Raw genomic sequence first — 20,040 nt, forward strand, 5'->3', positions numbered from 1 at the left:
TGAAATCAATACATCGAAGTGGTGGTTCAACACGCTCAGAGGTGATCAGTTATTAAATGCAACACCGCCATCTTGCGTTGGAAATACAAACTAATACACAGCAGTAAACTTTTTTTTTTTTAAAGAATTCGAAATCTTGCTACACTGGAAAGGTGAGGAAATAAATTCTTTCAAATATAAATTAAATAAAAAAACTACAAACAAAAACAAGAACATAGAATATGTAACTTTTTTTATTGTAACTTTTCTCTTGGTCGTGCAGAAGTTGTGCCTACATACCTATGAAATGGCTGATTCTTTGCCATCTTTGACCCCATGTGTGCAGACTGGAAATAAATGTAATACTAAATGGGGGAAAGGGTTTAAAAGAAAAGCTCAGTTAGCTGCCAATTGTTTGACTAGTTGTCTTCACTATATTAAGCTATATGCAGAGGACAGAAAAAGGTATACCACCATAAAATAATATCATATTTAAAGGATATATAATTAAACTCAATTTTCTGAAAAAGACAGTAAGCCTGCTTGATAAGGTAGGGTTGTAGGCCTAAAGGGTAGCAATAAGGAGGCATGTTCAATAATTCAAAACTTTCTTTTCTTTCCTTATTTAACAGTGTTGGCACACATTCATCAACATCATTATGTCATGATGTAAACATGCCATATTTATCTAAATGGCTACTTTTCATCTGCAGTGCTTGGGCAGATTAATGTTAAAAGCCTGTGGCTTAAAGAATCATTTACATCATCATTGCATGATAAAATTCCTCATATGCTGGCCCCATTAAACTTGCAGAAGCTAGTGAAGTGCATTGAAGGAGGCTTCAAAAAAAGCCTAAGCATTATTATAGGCTATTCTATAGCACAGAAGATATGCACTATAGAGCATGTCAAGCTCATCATTAACATCAAGCCATCTAACATCACGATGGCCATTTTCCCTCAGAAAGTAGCAAATTCTAAACCGCATTTGCAAAATGCTAGTGGCAAGGTTTCAGATACTTCCTAGAGCACATTCACATGGTTGCCATATCTGACAAAGATACATAGAATTAAATGTAATATCTAATTACAGCACATAAAAACAAACAGAAATATTTTTTGCATGAGTGCATAATGAGCCAATCTTTCATAGCTCTATTATTCAGCGTTGCTCTGAGGACAGGCCACACCTTCAGTAGTGACGTAACTGATGTGATGGTGTGTTAGCAGAGGGGAGAAGCAGAGTGAACTTAAAGCTGGAGAAGGCTGGAAAGAGACAGAGGAGGACAAGGAGCAGAGATGAGGTGGGGACTGAGATTTGTCATGAAAGCAAGGAGGAGCTATGGAGGAGAAAAGGGGGGGGTGGAGGATAAGGGTGGAGATTCATGCAGACATTCCCTGAATTATTTAAATGCTGCTGAGTGCATGTAACAGGAAGTTATTTATAGATAAAAACAAACAAAACAAAACAAAAAACCTAAAGAACAAAGTGTGCTTGCTAACAGCTCCACCTTGTGGTGAATTATTTTAAACGTGAATGTGAGTGAGCGAGTGAAGTGCAAGCTGGTTCCATGAGGTGCATCTCATCTAAACAAAAATCTGTTGCCTATATCTGCTGGGATCTACATCCATGAAGTACCCTCAGGGTAAATACATGATGGTGAATTTATGAATGGGTCATTTTTATTGGTGAAAATTCCAGGCGATTTAATGAACCCCTGGGCATGTTCTTGGTAAACAAAAATAATAACGTGTCTATACCTACATGCCTGCTATGCCTACACTACAAACATCACAGTCAAGAAATATGCAAGTGTCTAAATGTATAAAAACAGTCTCAGAATAAGCAATAAGATGTTTATTTGACATTCACCTCGTAAAGCAGATTACACAACTTTGTGGGGAGGTGTCCCCTCCCAGTAGCCCATGTTTCTCATTCTTATTAAAGATCATACAGTGGCTAAAGAATCATAAAATGGGCTGTAAAGAATGAATCCCCAAACAAGCTACTTCCAAAAAAAAAAGCTCAACTCAGACTACCTACATTTGCATTTTATTTTCCTTCAAAAAAAATGTGCAAAGCTATCACAATTAGTTGCAATTGGCGTTCTGTTTAATCATACACTGGTACATGTATTCATCTACAAACCCGCCAAGATCAACACTTCTCAATTAATACTGTCAGAGTGACGCAGGAGCCTTTAACTGTAGCAGCACCAACTCAATTCCGAGTCTCTGCACTCAATCCCACTTCTACCTCTAGAGGGCAGCAATGTGTTCTCATAAGCCCAGAGACGACATCATAACTGACGATGCTGCTTGAACACTGATCGGCATATCAAAACATGGATAAAGGAAGGGAAAAAAAAGGAAAAAAAAAAAAAAAAAAAAAGGTATTATATATATATATATATATATAAAGAGAGAGAGAGAGAGAGAAACGAGAACAAGTACATATATATACACACATTTACATTAGGCTGTACCTCCAGCACCCCACCATGACTTCGTGCTGGGTACGGGGCGACTCCGAAGCATTGCTATAATCAGTGCAAAGGCGAGCGAGACAGACACCAAGTTACACATAGATGGAGTCCCTGCTATGACAAGATAGTGGGTGCAAGTATACCTGTGCTTCAAGTGCCTATTTAAAGCATCAATCATTTTGCCTGATTGAAATACTCTAAATATTTTGTGTAAAAAGGCCTACAAAGGGAAGTATCCATCATGTCTTGCCTTATAAAATATGGTAACGATCAAGGACACGAATGAAACCATGGAACAAGTTGAAATGGTAAAAGTAGTATTTTAGGAGGAGAGATCATTAGAGGTGACTCATTTTATAATTCCCTATTTCCATTGATTGTCTACTATTGATGCCAACGTTTCCTTAAAAAAAAAAAAAAAAAAAAAAAAAAAAAAAGCTTTTGGACACAGTGGATGCTGTGTAGCATGCTTATGCAAGGCAAAAAAAAAACCAACAACAAAAAAAACCCAAAACCCCTCCTGAGTCTAAACAGACTGCAGTTCAGCTTCCAAAAATACACACACATCTGGAACAACTCCTACATCCCACAATAATCATTCTGCCATACGAGTGTTAAACAACCGTGCACACATAAATCTCAAAATATTTGTGTGTGTATGTATGCATGCATGCATGTATGCGACACAGACGCACGCACACACGCGTGCACCAAGACTTTCCAGGTCCTATCATAGGTAACCAGCTCCTGAGCAAATGAACATGTGTTTGTGCTGTGAAGGGCAACTGAGGAGGTTTGATATTAAAAGAGTAGGGCTATATCATCTGCCATGTCTCTTACAACTGACTGGATTGGGGGCTAGTGCGGGGCCTCTAAAGACCCACTCCAGAAACAGTTATTACAAATCTCCCTTACCAAGTGTTGACACATCAGAACATGCTACACCCACATAAGAAGAATAAAAACACAGTTGAGAAAAAAATCTTAATTAAATGTCCCGTGAAATGTAACGTTACTCAACTGAGGTTTAGGTTTAGAATAACCAGGAATTTACTGCGAGTCATTTGTAGTGCAATAGAAAATTCAGGATCAGTTAAACACTTGTTCACAAAAGTAAATGGCAACCGCCTGCCAAAAAAAACTAAATTTCACATAAAAACTACCATTAAGTAGTAATAAATCTCATTTTTGGGTCAAAATGAAGGATTAAAAAAAAAACAAAAAAAAACTTGCTTGCAGTCATCACACATATGTGCAGTACAACTCAAATATCAAGCAGTAATTCTCCAGTAGTCCAACATTAGTGAATGGGTCTACAACAGCTGTGATGTTGCTGTGATGTGGGTTGTATAAAAGGTGGTTACAGGTGTGTGGCGCTGTGTACGTGTGAGCAGTTTGACCATGACCCTGGAGCACTCCCTAACATTGGCAGCATGACAGAGTGACTGTTAGCGGTCACCACGGAGCGCAGGTCTGCTTAGGAGCAAGGAGAGCTTGAATCAGCAGGTGGCACGTCTCGACTATCCGGGCCTCCCACAGGGCCTTCGCTGATTTCTTTGACCAGTGGTGAATCACATTCATCAGGTGCTTCTGGAGCCTTCTCCCCCAGCTGTCCTTCAATCTCTGCCTCAGCTGAGCTCTCAACATCTGAGGCGTGTTCAGCTTGAGTGGCCTCCTCCATGGCAAACTCCCTTTGCGCTTCTCCTCGTTCTGCCTCCAGGGCATTCTGATTGGCTGGTGGGTTGTCAGGGGCAGGGGCAGCGTTGGCAGGCTGTGACTGGCTCTTGAGCTGGCCGTGGCAGAGGGGGCAGGTCTCCTGCACGTAGAGCCACTTCTTCAGGCAGGCAGCGTGGAAGAAGTGACCACAGGGTGTGATGACTGCTGACTTCATGTCCTACACACACACACACACACACACACACACACACACACACACACACACACACACACACACACACACACACACACACACACACACACACACAGGGGGTAAACAAGTGAACTCACCTGACTATTCGCCAAGTATACTATGACTATTCGGCAATTATATAAACTTTAGAAGCCTTAACACATTGAAAAACAATAATCATGGTGATCCAAGGCTTATGACACTGCTAAACCCCAGCAGTGAGTTAACCCCTGAGTGCTACGATAAAGAGATAGAACAGAAAAACCAGGAACACATCATCTACCTATAACACCCCCACCCCCCCAACCAAACACACACACACGGAGGGCCCTGCCTGGTAGCAGATGGCGCAGATGTCGTTGTGCTGCTGCAGCTGCAGGGCAGAGGCCATGGGCAGGCTCTGGATCTTGTGCACGGCGTCGCGGCGCAGCAGGAAACTCTGCCAGCCCAGCTGCGCCCGCAGCCACACATTGTAGTAGGCGTGCGCCAGGATGATGGTGGAACCCATCACTGTCCACTCGCCGAATAGTGTCTCAGACACACCGTAGGCCACCACACACAGCGCCACCAGGAACTCCAGCAGGCGGTACGTGCCATTGACGCAGTAGATCACCTCGTCCATGTTCTCTACTGGAGCTTTGCGTAGCTCCTCCACCATGAAGAGCACATAGATGAGCAGCGTGCCCAGGACCTGGGGGAGAGGACGGAGCCTTAAAGAAGAGCGGAGATGTGTGCACGCCCATGTGGGCGTGAGGTTCCAGACCAAATGGCTGTCGGGTGCCAAAACATGACGGCTCCTAATCCCGTTTGTGATTGGTTGAAGCGCTTGGCTCAGCAGCTTGTTACCTTGGTTTGAAAAGTTTAAACTTCTTTTGGTGCTATAATGAACCATTTTATCATTTGTGTAAGGAAAGTGTTTGAGTGTGTGTTTACCTGCAGAGAGGTGAGAATGCTGGAGGAGATGATGATGAGGAGCCAGAAGTCCATGTGGAAGAACTGACAGATCATGTAGGCCATGTAGGCAGGGAAGACCAGCAGGAACAGACATAGGCTGACCGCTCGGAAGTGCTTCCACAGACTCCTATCACACACACACCCCCACACAAATCCCAGAAGGAACAGATTGGTCAAAAAGGTGATGTGGTTGTCAGAGGTAAACCTTCGACTTGGCTCAATGGGCTGTGGCTCACGGATGGTGTGTACTATAAATGCCTTTTGGATGGATGCAGTCCTTTTATTCGGAAAAAGGACATGTCATGTGTCTGTCTGTGTGTGCGTGTGTGTGTAAGGAGCTCTCACTTGTCCCTGGATGCCCCCAGTGCCAGCACTATGGGGTCGGCGATCTCCAGCATGGACTGCAGGATGGAGGCCACCACAATGAACAGGATGATACTGAGGAGGAAGGCCCGGTGGATGACCTGCAGCTCGATCAGGCCCGTCTGCACAGAGAGGATCAGCAGGGTGATGCCCTCCGTCATTCCCCTGATGGGAAAGGAGAGAGAAAAACAAGCTTTGAAAACAAGCACATGCAGATGAATTGTGTCCTTCAGAGTCCCAGACTGATGTGAATGTGATGCTGCGTAAATTTTGAACAGGACAACCACCACACCAATGTATACAAAAGTGGAGGTTAAAGAGAAAATGTGGCAAAACCCAGCTGAATGGCTGGGAAATGTTGGCAAGTACCTATGGTGAGTGCATACAGGTGGTTTGCAGTTTAGCAAGGTCCATTCTAGTCTGTTCATGTCCGCGGAGAAACGCAAACTTTGTGTTTAAAAGAAAATGTTCAACAGAAAGAGAAGGGAAATGAAGGAAAAAGAGAACAGGGAGCAGACATTTGGGTGAGCAATGGGGTTTCCCAGTGCACAGAGCACAGAAAGCAGAGAAATGCATTTTATGGCTCACATTTTAAACTGTTAATATGCTTTTTTTGGTCAGTGACTGTCGTCATTACTTTGTATAGAGTGCACAGCAACATTGAGCTTCGGTGTATTTAGACAAAAATGCGACAAACCTGATGTGAAGGCACCATGTTAAAAATCGCATGGATTTATTTTTCGTCCGAGAGAAAAAAAAACAAAAAAAAACAAACAAAAAAACCCACAACAACAAAAAACACATGATTAGTGTGAACAGGCCTTAAGTTGCTCTGGATATGAGTGGTCACTAAACTCCATAAATGTAAAAACCCTTGGTCAACAGTAAAGAGGTTTTTGAGAGCTGATCTTGTCCACAGTGAGGGCCTTGCACCTTCAGATTAATTCTAGACTGGTCATGTCCAATTCCAGACTGGATATGTCCAATTCTTGTTTGGTCCAGGTGGAGGGGAGGCTGACCTGTGCATGGTGTTGTCGTTCATGAAGGCCCGGTAGCCTTGCAGGTAGAACTTGCAGAGAGTGAGGACGCCCAGCGCCACAAACGACACCGTGAAGACCAGCCCCAACAGTGAGTACGGAGTGCAACAGCACTCAGCAATGCTGCGCGCGCACACACACACACACACACACACACAGTTACATCCCAAAAGTGCATCAACACTGCTGATGGCATTCAGGGTGAGGGGCTGATGTGGGCACCTAGTGAGGAAGAGGAAGAGCAGCCTCTCTCGCGACGGTGGCTGGTCCCGCGTACTGAAGTAGGTGTAGATCTGCAGGGCAAACAGCACTAGCCAGAAGCACATGAAGAGCACAGGCAGGACCAGCTGGTTCCAGAGAGACATGGCCAGAGCAAGCAGCCCATATACCTCCACCACCTGGAGTGGAAGTGAGAGAAACAGAATGAGACGGTATCCACAGGCTTCTCATCTTTTCCCAATAGAAGGTTTTTTGAGGGTCATTTTGTTGCAAAACCATTGGAGTCTTACTCAGTAAGACACAGGTATCAGCAAGACCAGCACTGCCTAACCAGGCCCACACAGATCCCTGCAGACAGTCCATATAGATGTTCTGCCCCATCTCAGCTCCCACAAAACCCATGAACCGTGTTACAGGCAATCAATAGCTGTGAATGCCTGGTACATTTGTGCTGGAAGCAAGGCATCTGGCTGGGCACCCCTGATGATCCACTCACCTAATGTTTCTACCCAAAAAACAAATGAATAATTGTGGCTTAATGAATTCATCAGGAGTGCCAAGGCCAACAAGGATGATCTAGCTGAAAGGGGTGGGGGGGGATTTGTGTGCCACATGAAGCCGTACCTGTGCGAGCTCTCTGTAGGCTGTCTTGGCCAGGTTGTAGGGCACCAGAAGGTTGGAGGCCAGGAAGTAGAGCACCTCCAGGCCAGTGAAGATCATGGCAAAGCGGTTGATGAACACGATGGTCTCCAGGGGGACCAGGCACAGCCTGGCCACCAGGGGGAGAAGGTGAGCAGAAAACAGCCAAATCTGCTTGGTCTGCATCACGCATGAGCACAGTGTACACACCACCAGCTGACCTGAAGAGGGGACAACCAACACACACATTCAAAATGCCAAGTGTTTTTCCATTTTTGCCCCACTTTTCCAGCTACGCAAATATATCATTGCATATTAATATAATGATTTAACACAAAAAATTCAAACACGCTGCAGTAGTCCAGCAGAAAACACGTAGTCTCGCCCACATACATGCTGGAAATGTGCATGTCCCATCAGCACTTTAGAAAGAAGGCAGAGACATTTTACATTTGTTGTGCTCATCAGAAAAGACTAGCATTGTTGGTTTGGTCATGTCAGAAACTTGCTTCTTTACAAACGAGTGCAATGTCATCACAGATATATTTTATTGCCCACCAAGATAAGAAGAGGAAGGCAAAGTGATGGAGTCGGTGTTACAACAGACTTGCAAACTCTGTCAACACATTAGCTCATCTACAGGAACCTGAGCTTTCAAGTATTTTAGGCCCGACTTCTGCAAAATATCATTTTACTGAATGTAATGCATAGGTTGATTAATGAGAAGGTTGAGCAGACTGAATCAAGCCAACAGAGAAACACACAAAGAACGGTTAAGATTAATCTGTCCCTGAGAACAGGAGGACCAACAGTTCCATTTCCTGGGAAACTTTACAACCAGAATAGCATGCAATTTAGGGTTAGCCTCTCTCAATGAAATGATGGCAATAAATTTCAACAGCCATTGTTCAGCACACTGGGAAGAGTCCACTTCTGTATTCTTTATCATTTCTGTGGGGAGTTAGCCTTCTGCCTCCCTCATGGGAAGGCAACAGTGCTGCCCTTCTCTCCAAATCCCCCAGCAACCTTTACATGCTGTGAATGCCTTGAGTGACTCTTACATGGGCCTGAGCCAAATATACCTCTCTGCATTTTATGATCCATGCTGCTTGCCTTACACCCAGAGCCTTGCTCTACTAACCTAATAAACAGCAGGCCTGATTCTGCCCTGCCTGGGGGCCTAACCGAACACCCGGAGGGCTGCCGTTCCTAGTGTGCTGCAACACTGACATGTGGGCAGGAGAAACCCGCCCGCTTCCCAGAAGGCCCGGTCCGTCAGCCAGGCTTTGATTGCAGGTTTTCTGTTCAGACAGGAAGGAAGCTCAGTGATACCGAGCTGCTTTCCTTTCAGGACCTTTTTTGGAGAGTGCCACTTCAGGGGTCAGTGCTCTTTTCAGCTGGCGGTGAGAACTCTACTTTAGTCACTTGATTCCCATTGCTCGGCGGCTCCTCCCTACTGAACGACTAAAGCCTGAAAGCTGGAGCACCGCCAAGGTTGCGATGATAATATGGACTGTGGGAATGCTGCAAACGCGTGAAGCTGAGCTCTGTTTGTTTAGGTCACATGGCCTGAGCTGTGGTGTGAGGAGGAGTGGACAGGGTTTACCGAGGAGCGCTGTGGTGAAGCGGTTCATGGAGAGTGGCTCAAGGTAGAGGGGTCCTTCGTAGCCAGAGTCCAGCTCGCTACGAACATAATCCCTGCAAGGGACGTCAGAACATTTAGCACAGTGCACCTTTCTACTCATGATCAACAGAAATTGAAATTATCATGGTTAGACCACTTTGAGATACTGAATGGTATACTAAACCATACCATTATTAACAAGTATTCACACTACCACCACTGACAGTGTACATCTGTGATGGTATGGGTTATTTAAATATCCAAAATACATTTTTTGGTACTCAGTTGCACAGGCAAATATCGCGGAATAGCTGCATATTAATGAACTCTTGTGCTGACAGAGAGAGAGAGATGAATGAACACATGTTGGGGTGCGTGCGGTTCAAGGCCACGGCCACACCTGGACAGCTGGTGTCCCGCGAAGAGCAGAAGGGCAGTGAGCACGTACAGGTAGAGGCGGACCAGGTGTTGCCGTGGCAGCGTGAGCAGCACCAGGCTCAGGATGTAGCCTGAGGAGAGAGCAAAGTTACAGGAAGTCACCCAGGGAGGCAGGTAAGCCGACTGGGGGCAGGGCATGATGAGGCCCACCCACACTAAAGACCGCCCTACAGATTTTGCATAAGCAAAGGATAACTAGTCTTTAATAAACATGTCACTAGTAATGGTGATAACTTCAGAAAGGTTTGTTTTTGGGGGTTTTTTTGTAAATAAAAAGTACAGCACTATGTGTGATTAATATCCAGAAAGCTTAGTCTAGAGATAAATGACCAACACTAAGAATTCTTTACTGAAAAGACTTAATCTAACTCATACAAGGGGTGCATAATGTTTGAAAGTTCAAGAGTAGACTCAGTCTAGTGGTCCAAACGACTAGGTGGAAAATCAGTCCTGCGTACCTTAAGCCAGTAAGCCACCTAAACTTTTCGTTTCAATGGCCATACGGGCCAGCCAAATTTATACTGCTGGAGGCTGCGATATTCCATGAAACCATGACCAGAGATAATGAGGATTTATGCAAGTTTTATATGAAGGCTTTGCCTATAAACATTTTTTATATTGCTGTGGAAAGTCCAGTGTCGTGATGAAGGCTATGTCAGCAGGAGAAACATGCCAAAATTAGGGGGATAACAAACATGAACAAAACAGTTGGACTGTAAATATAAGCCCGGATGATGGAACTCGCTTGACAATTCAGACAAGAGTAGGACATTAAAAGATCCCTTTAGTTGATATTGCCCGTCAATAGTGCGTTTGTCGCCCTACGCTTCAGTTTCTATCTATTAAAACACCCCTGGTGACAGTCTGTTCTCATGAAGTCCATTCGGTCAGAAGAGCAAATTATTCAAGAAACTCAAAATGGTCTGGGCTACCTTTGTATAATTTTTTATTCCACAAGCCCTGAACCTGAAGGAAAGTAGTGATATAGCCCTGGTAAATGATTACTCAAGTCAAAAGCAGAATCATCTATATTTCACCTTAAAGTACAAAAACTCTTGCTTTTAAATGAGCTTCAGTGTCAATAAGTAAACGTACTGTGAGTTATAACAGTTCATTAGAATATTTTGATGAACAATGGTAAAGGTGTTGCTCCTGCTGCAATTCATCAAACAACTTGGATATGAGGCTAAGGATGCTGTAGAGCCCTCAACTCCACAGGGCCCACACGCTAGGCCCATCTCTCGGAGTTACAAGGTTGCAGCGGTACAGCTATAGCTTGCTTTTTGGTTTCAGTATGGGTGAAGCAGGACAAACGAAGTGGTCACACAAGATACTGGGTGCTGCAGGATCAAAAGTGCATCATGTCCTTTTCAAATATTCTGCAATGCTCTTTTCTCCCATATCCAACAGCTACAGCCAAATACCTACAAAGAGTGAGGCAAATCCTGAAAAGTCACCTGAACGGGAAGAACAAGATATGGGCTATCAACACCTACACTCTACCATTCATCAGATACCCCACTGGCATAATTAGATGGCTGAAGGAGGAGATGGAAGACACTGACATCAAGACAAGGAAACTCCTCACAATGCATTGAGGGTTTCATCCTAAATCCAGCACTTTGAGACTGTACACTATGCAGAAGGAGGGAGACTGAGGATTAGTGAGCATCAGAGCCATCATCCAATATAAAGCAACCAAGATCCAGGCGTATGGCCCCAACAGATTAAATACTAAGAGCCAAGATCCTATGGGACTTCCAGATCCAGACTGACAAAATGGTAATGGCTGACCAACTGGACATAGTAGTGATAGACAACCAGCAGAAGACGTCTGTGTGTGATAGATGTAGCAATCCCGAGTGATAGCAACATCAGGACCATAGAACACAAAAAGCTCGAGGAATACCAAGGCCTAAGAGAAGAGCCGGAAAAGATGTGGAAGGTAAGGGCAACAGTGGTTCCAGCAGTAATCAGTGCACTAGGGGCTGTGACCCTTAAACCAGGAGAGTGGCTCCAACAGATCCCAGGAACATCATCCGTGATCTCGGTCCAGAAGAGTGTAGTCCTGGGAACAGGTACGATTCTACACAGGACCCTCAAACTCCCAGATCTCTGACAGAGGACCCGAGCTTGAAGGAAGAGACCACTCTGTAGTGAAGTACACAAAGTGCTTTGTTGCACAGCTGCTGATTGTCCAGTTTCTCTGGAAACTCTGTGTGCTTCATTACAATTCTGAATATCTCTACAACTCTTATTATACACTCTGCAGTTAACCACCTAGAATCTTCTTCAGAGAGAATATTATGAATATTTTATCACACACACACACACACACACACACACACACACACACACACACACACACACACAATATTAGAATATCAAAAATCTAAGAGCTACAACAAAAGAAAAAAAAAAAAAAAAATTAAAAGCCCAAGACAAGATAAAACTTAAAAGGCAGAAACAATAGTATATAATAGTATACAGCTCTCACTATCTGTCTGTCTGTCTATCTGTGTCTGTCTCACCATCTGTCCGTCTCTCTGCCTGCCTGTCTCTCACCATCTGTCCGTCTCTCTGCCTGCCTGTCTCTCACCATCTGTCCGTCTCTCTGCCTGCCTGTCTCTCACCATCTGTCCGTCTCTCTGCCTGCCTGTCTCTCACCATCTGTCCGTCTCTCTGTCTGTCTCTCTCACTCTCTGTCTGTCTGTCTCTGTCTCACTCTCACTGTCTGTGTCTCTCTCTCTCACTGTCTGTCTGTCTGTCTCTCAGTCTCTCTCACCGTCTGTCCGTCTCTCTGCCCGTCTCTCTCACCGTCTGTCCGTCTCTGTCTGTCTCTCACTGTCAGTCTCTGTCTGTGCGTCTGTGTCTCTCTCTCAGTCACTGTCTGTCTGTCATTGTCTGTCACTCTCTCTCTGTCTCTCACTCTCTCTCTGTCTCTCACTCTCTCTCTGTCTCTCACTCTCTCTCTGTCTCTGTCAGTCTGTCTCTGTCAGTCTGTCTCTGTCAGTCTGTCTCTGTCTGACAGACAGACTGTCAGTCTGCCTGTCTGTCAGTCTCTGTCTCTCTCTCAGTCTCTGTCTGTGTGTCTCTCTCTCAGTCCCTGTCTGTGTGTCTCTCTCTCAGTCCGTCTCTCTCACTGTCTCTCTCTCTCTCTGTCTGTCTGTCTGTCTGTCTGTCTCTCTCTCTCTCTCTCTCTCTCTCTCAGTCTGTGTGTCTCTCTCAGTCTGTGTGTCTCTCTCAGTCTCTGTGTGTCTCTCTCAGTCTCTGTGTGTCTCTCTCAGTCTCTGTGTGTCTCTCTCACTGTGTCTGTGTGTCTCTCTCTGTCTGTCTGTGTCTCTGTCTGTGTGTCTCTCTGTGTTTCTGTCTCTCTCACTGTCTGTCTCTGTCTCACTGTGTCTCTCTGTGTCTCTCTCTCTCTGTCTGTGTCTGTCTCTCTCAGTCTCTGTGTGTCTCTCTCAGTCTGTGTGTGTCTCTCTCACCGTGTCTGTGTCTCTCTCTCTCAGTCTGTCTGTGTCTCTGTCTGTGTGTCTCTCTGTGTTTGTCTCTCTCACTGTCTGTCTCTCTCACTGTGTCTCTGTCTCTCTGTCTCACTGTCTCTCTCTGTCTCACTGTCTCTCTCTGTCTCACTGTCTCTCTCTGTCTCACTGTCTCTCTCTGTCTCACTGTCTCTCTCTGTCTCACTGTCTCTCTCTGTCTCACTGTCTCTCTCTGTCTCACTGTCTCACTGTCTCTCTCTGTCTCACTGTCTCTCTCTGTCTCTGTCTGTCAGTCAGTCAGACTGACAGAGAGGCTGTCTGTGTCTGGCTGTCTGTGTCTCTCAGCCTCTCTCTCTGGCTGTCTGTGTCTCTCAGCCTCTCTCTCTGGCTGTCTGTGTCTCTCAGCCCCTCTCTCTGGCTGTCTGTGTCTCTCAGCCTCTCTCTGGCTGTCTGTGTCTCTCAGCCTCTCTCTGGCTGTCTGTGTCTCTCAGCCTCTCTCTGGCTGTCTGTGTCTCTCAGCCTCTCTGTCAGTCAGTCAGACTGGCTGTCTGTCCCTGGCTGTCACTGTCATATACAAACACACACAGATGTAAATAAATGAGCTAGAATAAATTTTGGATACATAGTCAAGATATTTAGTCAGAGGCTGCATTAGAGGAAAAGTAATGTGGAAGTGATTTCAGGTGTTTTTTGAATGAGAACATTTTCTAATACTATGGAGCCTGAAGAATGGGACAGAAAGCAGGTGAGTTTCAGAAGACCCAAGTGAGCACAAAGCTGAATATATACGAAAGATAGTAGAAAGGAAAGGATGGACCAGACCATGCAAGGATTTAAAGACCATAAGAAGTATTTTAGACATTTTATGTTCTGGTATGGATGAGAACTCTGGCAGCTGACATACTGCAATGGACATGGATACTGCACATTTTGCAAATGCAGTCCATGCTGTCCTGCCAAAAGGGGGGCATGTGTATAATAAAAGTCAAGAGCCTAGATCTGATCCCTAGGGAACACTGATGAAGAAGCAAGAAGGATCAAACCTAAGCATAACAAAAGAAACAAATTGCTGTCTATGTAAAACATGACCTGAACCGTGCAAGTACCGTGTCAATCACGTCCTCAAATCGGAACAGTGTGGTATTGTGACAGACCATGTCAAATGCAGCAGAGAGCTCTATGAGAACAAGTATATTTAGCAACCTAGAGTCGGCTGCAACCAACAGCTCATTAGTAACCCGAACCAGAGCAGTTTCAGTGTTGTGCTTAGCTCTGAACCCAGACTGAAATTGTTCAAATAGGTTGTTCTAACTTAGATGATCTTTCAACTGGGCGGCCATCACATGCTCAAGCTAAGAAAAGCAAAGTAAAAAAGGTTTTCCAAAGCATCAACCCTCACTCTGGGCTGTCTATGTAAACACAAAACTCCTCACTACAACATTCTAATAGTAAGGTATCGAAAACTCTAACAATATACCTCAAAGTGCAGTAATAATATTACACGATATCGCTATATTAAAGTTACTGTATCAAGATTTTTATACAAAAAATAAATAAATAAACAAATAGAAAGCCTAGTGGTGCATGGATAATTGCCTCAAATGAAATGTGAGCAGAACGAAAAAGACGGTGTTTGACCCAAAAGCAGAAAGTAACTATGGCCACAGCATTCCCATCTGCAGCACTCTCATTTACCAGATACGTTCTTACAAATATCCCAGTGTCCATATTGATAATGCATTTGTACAGAAAATCAGTGATAATCTGTGTTCCCAGATTACAGAAAAGGTTGGATTTTTCTAAGAAGTCTTAGTGTATGGAATTAGTGAGAAACGCATTTCTATTCTATCAGGCAATTTGAAAGTTTAGTTTTTTATGGGTTATAGGCTTGGTATAGCAGTCTTTCTGTGCAGGTCAAATCTCAGATTACTTCGATAGTAAAAACCACAATGAAAGGCAAGTAAAGAATACAGGTCTCTCTAGCCCATCTATGGATGTACTTTGTTCAGAGGAGCACGGAAAATAGCGGCAGTCATCCCATGTCCTTCACCTCCATTACCAGCTGCAAACCTCTGGCAGAAGATAGAGATACAAATGTGTGAATTAAATCATTTTTAAAAAATGTTTGTGTGCCTGTTTCAATAACGATTCTACATAGCCAGGGCTAGGGAAATGGTCAATTCTTTTAGAGTGTATTTATATTGAGATGCAGAACAACAAAGCTATGGAATTATTGCAGGATTTATGTATTTATTTTTAACTGTGATGATATGCACAATGAGACCAGTACTATGCAAAATAGCAGAACTAACAATTAAAGAACTGCAATAATGCGTCAAATCGGCATCCCGCCCCAGTCAGACTATACAGAGCAGTGTGCACATGCTTTGTGTCCTTTGCTGGCCGCTGGGAGAACGGCTTTGCTTGGTGGCTAACCTGAAACGGCCCCATGGGGTTGAGTGTTACCGTGTCAGTGTGCTTAGAGCCTACTGAAGCCCTTTCCGCTGGTCTGAGGTTTTATTGGGACTTGAGTTTCTCTCGCACTGATGGGCCAGAGTGGAGAGCCTGGCCTCTTCCCCCAACTGGTAAAAACCAACCATCCAGCACCTATAACCCAGTTTTGGGTTCAAAATGGTCAGGTACAAATCCAATACAAGAGTTCAACAACATCAAGTCCTTGCGTTATCATGTGACACACTTCCTGGAAAGTTGAATGCACTGACTCAAGAACTGTGAACATGATGCATTAAGACAGGAATATGATGAAAGAGGCGAGGGAGAGAAGAATCGCGAGGAGGAGACAGGCGTGTATAGTGATTCGAACAGAATTGTTTTCTAGCCAGCAACTTGGCAGGAATCTCTGTAACTAGAAGGACACCCATTTTGACATCACTAATCTAATCCCTCCTTTGCAGAATACTCCAATTATGCTGAATGTCTTTTAGACATTGTTCTGGTGGATAATGTCTTTTGAGACCATCAGTAGAGTTTCTGACATGACTGTTTTGGTCAGAGTGGGACAGACTGGCCTAAGATCACCATCACAAAGGGCAACTTGCCCAACAAAAGATTCAACTAAATAGAAACTGGAGCTCACACAAAATATATAGAGCACACAACAAAAACTCATATTTGCAATGGAAAGGCTACATTTGGAGAGGAACGTACTGAGATGACATTGCGACACAATGCAATATGACAAACAAGTAAAAATACAGGCAAACACTTGATATAGCTATGTGCATGTCACCTGCTTTTTGTGTGACAGAACACTATCAAGGAACATCTGAGCTGTGTTGCCCTACAACTTTTGTGATGACTGCTTGAAAAAGAAAAACTTTTATTTTGTATTTCTGTACATCTTGCATACATTGCACTGTGGAAATAGAGAGAGAAGACGTCCATCAACCTCAGACAAAGTACTGGGGAACAGCCTGTCAGCAAATTTGTTTTTTTTAATTTACAAAGACACTGTACACACAGACACACACACGACCCACCTAGTAAACAAATGTCATGCTTAACCACTGAACAAAGAACTAGCCTTTCAGTATATATAACATGGCTACGTGCACATACATACCTTCCTGTCCAGCTTCTGGTAAACTTACTACAGTTTACGCGAGTGGTAACAAAAGAATGCTACCACAAATACACACACACACTAAACACACACACACACACACACACACACACACACACACACAACAGGATCGCAAGCTGTCCTCAGTGCTGAAAATGCGCAATTGGAACCACACGCTTCCTTGGGCCAACACATCTCAGATGTTTTCAGCTCAAGTGAGATGACATTTCAAAGCCCTGGAAATGTTTCTTTTTCTAGCACTTTTTGAGCTTCTTCCAACCTAGACAGGTCAACAGATTCAATCCTTGAGGGGCAAAGAGAAACAGCAATCTGTACTGAAGAAATCAGTCAGTCTTGGATAGTGTTTTGAACTTTTAAGAGAAAAAGAAATCTTCCTCTGAAATGCAGAAGCTGTCTTAGCACAGGCTGAAAAATTAATTACAGTTTATAGTATCGATGCTTAATTATCATTTTAATGATCAGTAGCTCTAGCTGTTCCTGTCATTGGGAAACAAAAACAAACCACATACCTGATGCTGCTTTTCAATTAAGCTATTATGTCAGGCCTTGAGCCAGCAAAGTAAAAAAAAAAAAAAAAAAAAAAAAAAAAAAAAAAAAAGCATTCTACTGATTTCCACACACGTCTGAATAACCTACCAAAGATGATCAATACCAAGGAACAATCTACTTTTATCAAAAACTTCCCTACCTTTTCACCTTTTTCCCAAGAATTTTCACCAAGACCACCACAAACTTTCACTTTTCACTTATTTCACAAGCCCAGAAACACCATTATAAAATCAATTAGTAGCTCAGTGATGCTGGGGGTTTAGTCAGAGCATTGGACATTAAAAGGCAACAGCAACAATCTGTTTCTCACAACTGGCTTTCTGAACTCACCACCAAAGCCTGGTGAGCATTTTTTTTTTCATAAACACACCTGAGCTTTGCGGCGTCATTTCCGAGTCCCTTCATCCACCTTTAGGTACATTTAATCTTCAGTGTGCTTTGTTTGGTTTTAAGTTCAAAGCACCCACATAAACCAGTCAGACCAAGCATGACCTTTGAAAGAAACCCAGCCAGTGAACATTAGCCAGCAATGAGGAGCACAGAAGACAAACTACATACCCACGTAGTGCAGGTAGAGGGCCAGGTACTTGTACTGGAACAGGGGGTTGTTGTTCAGGCTACTCCTCTGGATCTTCTGGAAAAAGGAGCTGACATCCCAGCGGTAAAGCACCTCCAACAGCATTATGCTGGGCACGCGGAGGCCCACGTTAAGCACAGCCTCCATCCGCGCCTTCACAGCCATGGCCACAGGGAGCTGTACTCAACACCAGCTTATGAAAGGGAGAGAGACACAGACCGATTAAATCGATCAACTGAAAAGCAGAAACAAAACTCGAAATAGGAAGAGTTGTCTATATCACTTTGATCACAGAAAACTACTTTAAATGAGCTCGTCTGAGATGTATCGTTTTGAACTTGGATGCTGTTGACAGAACTGTTGTGTTTTAATTTCATCAACCGTGGGGAGGGCTGGAATATTGAAAAAAAAATATTCATGGACACAATCCTGCAAGTTAGACTGTGGTTCTGAACTGTGTACAGAATGTCACTTGGAATGTAACTACAGATGGGTCACTGAGATAAGGGGCAAGTTTATGCATGAGCCGTAGATATTAAAATATAATGAGAAAAAAGGTTACTATACGGCCCCCAAACCCATAATTTAGCTTCAACAAGGCCTACATAATGTAGCTATACCACATCCCTCTGCAATAAAGAGGTTCCTTCCGGGTATGCAAACGAACTAGCAAGTGTTGTTTACAGAAAGGATGTGGTATAGTTATATATAAAGTTCATACATGTTAAACCATAACCTACCTAAAACGTCAACGTATACATGACACTTTAAACGCATTGTTTAAAAAGTGTCGCCGCTTACAGTTCAGCACTTCTTGCGATGATGGTGTTTGCAGCTACAAAAGTGCTAACCTAGCAAGCGTTAGCTAACCTATATAACCACCAGTAAAGGCACCACGAACTGCTTCGTTGGCTTACGGACAATGAAACAGCCCTTTTCGAGTGTCGAAGCGAAGCAACGTTTCATGAAAATAACTTTAACTAACTCGCTAGCTACCTGCCTCAAACAAAAACACTAAAAACCGCTCTCATGAATTCTTAGGCGTGGAAAAGGATCTAACAGGTGTTTATCCAAGCTTGCTTGTTTACAATTGGCGGGTGTAAAATCAGTTAGCTTCATAGCATTTATAAATTATTCTCAAACTAGCTCAGCATTAAAGCAAACGAGAACGTCGAACTATAGTAATCCTGTCAATTCACCACTCTTCAGTTTCCAACAGACTAAAAACAGAAACAAAGTGGCCACTTCGTCCGCCGCAGCTTTAAACAAACGGGACGCGAGCTCGAAGGGCAGTTTAATAATAAAGCTGCACATAGCCAGCTATCAGAGCATCTCGCCGTTATATAAAACAATTATCTTCTAGCCGATTAAAATAATAACCCTATTCCCTGTAAATCAAATTTATGTAATATGTTAAATACAATGAACAATTCTACAGTTTACTTCCGCTGCTCTGAATCAAAGCTGTTCTCTTTTCGGCTAGCTAGGTTAACGTTAGCTACTTAAAATGCCACATCTGACGTTGTATAGCATAGCTAACGCTAGCTAGCATTATTTGCTACTAGCTAGACGCTCTACTCATCATAAAAACGCCCCCCTCCACTAACAATTTAAATACTCACATGATATCAGTTTACTTAGCACTGTTCAGTCCAGTCTTGCTACACTCCTCCGTTCGGGTATATACCATTTTAATTCAGTTATGAGGTCATCAGCCTTTTGTGACCAAAGTTTTACCAGGAGACGACGAGATACAAGGTCCTCACTCAACACCATCTGGCAGCCATTACAAGAATTCTTTGCACAGCGCATGCGCGATCAGAAGAGCGTTAAACGCCACATTAACGAAAGTATAGTCACTAGGTCCCTAGGCCAAAGAAGGTTGCAAAATACGGGCTAGAATCAGCTCAAGAGGTCGGCTAATCAAAGGAGAGGAACGCATTTTAGTCAAACAAGACGTTATAGTTGTTAAAGTCTCGTTTCATGTAGTCGTGGATTTACAACAGTAGGCTATTTCACTGCTGTTTCCAATCCCTAACTCCTTTGTTAGGATTATGTGCCGCTTTCTGTCTTTAACTACAATATACAGGCTACGATTTTCGTCTTTTCCGTCTATTCAGTCTGTTCTAGAGGAAACCCTTAGCCCAATATAGTCTTTTGACTTGGGCAATAAAAAATAT

The 20,040-nt window shown here is 43.6% G+C and overlaps 1 protein-coding gene across 1 annotated transcript; it reads right to left on the reverse strand.

Annotated features, from left to right (window-relative positions):
* Positions 1 to 1,822: 1,822 nt before the first annotated feature.
* On the reverse strand, positions 1,823 to 19,647 carry rnf145b (ring finger protein 145b). The gene is made up of 11 exons (XM_027023464.3): positions 19,483 to 19,647; positions 17,842 to 18,053; positions 9,611 to 9,719; positions 9,193 to 9,284; positions 7,572 to 7,807; positions 6,951 to 7,126; positions 6,711 to 6,851; positions 5,674 to 5,856; positions 5,308 to 5,455; positions 4,709 to 5,065; positions 1,823 to 4,359 (listed from the first exon to the last, which is right to left on the reverse strand). Exons 2-11 carry the CDS (start codon positions 18,023 to 18,025, stop codon positions 3,943 to 3,945), a joined length of 2,043 nt encoding a protein of 680 aa, XP_026879265.2. The 5' UTR covers positions 18,026 to 18,053; positions 19,483 to 19,647; the 3' UTR covers positions 1,823 to 3,942.
* Positions 19,648 to 20,040: the final 393 nt, after the last annotated feature.

The sequence above is a fragment of the Electrophorus electricus genome, chromosome 8 (genome assembly GCF_041902795.1).
Source record: "Electrophorus electricus isolate QZ-2024a chromosome 8, ASM4190279v1, whole genome shotgun sequence".
NCBI lineage: Eukaryota > Metazoa > Chordata > Actinopteri > Gymnotiformes > Gymnotidae > Electrophorus > Electrophorus electricus.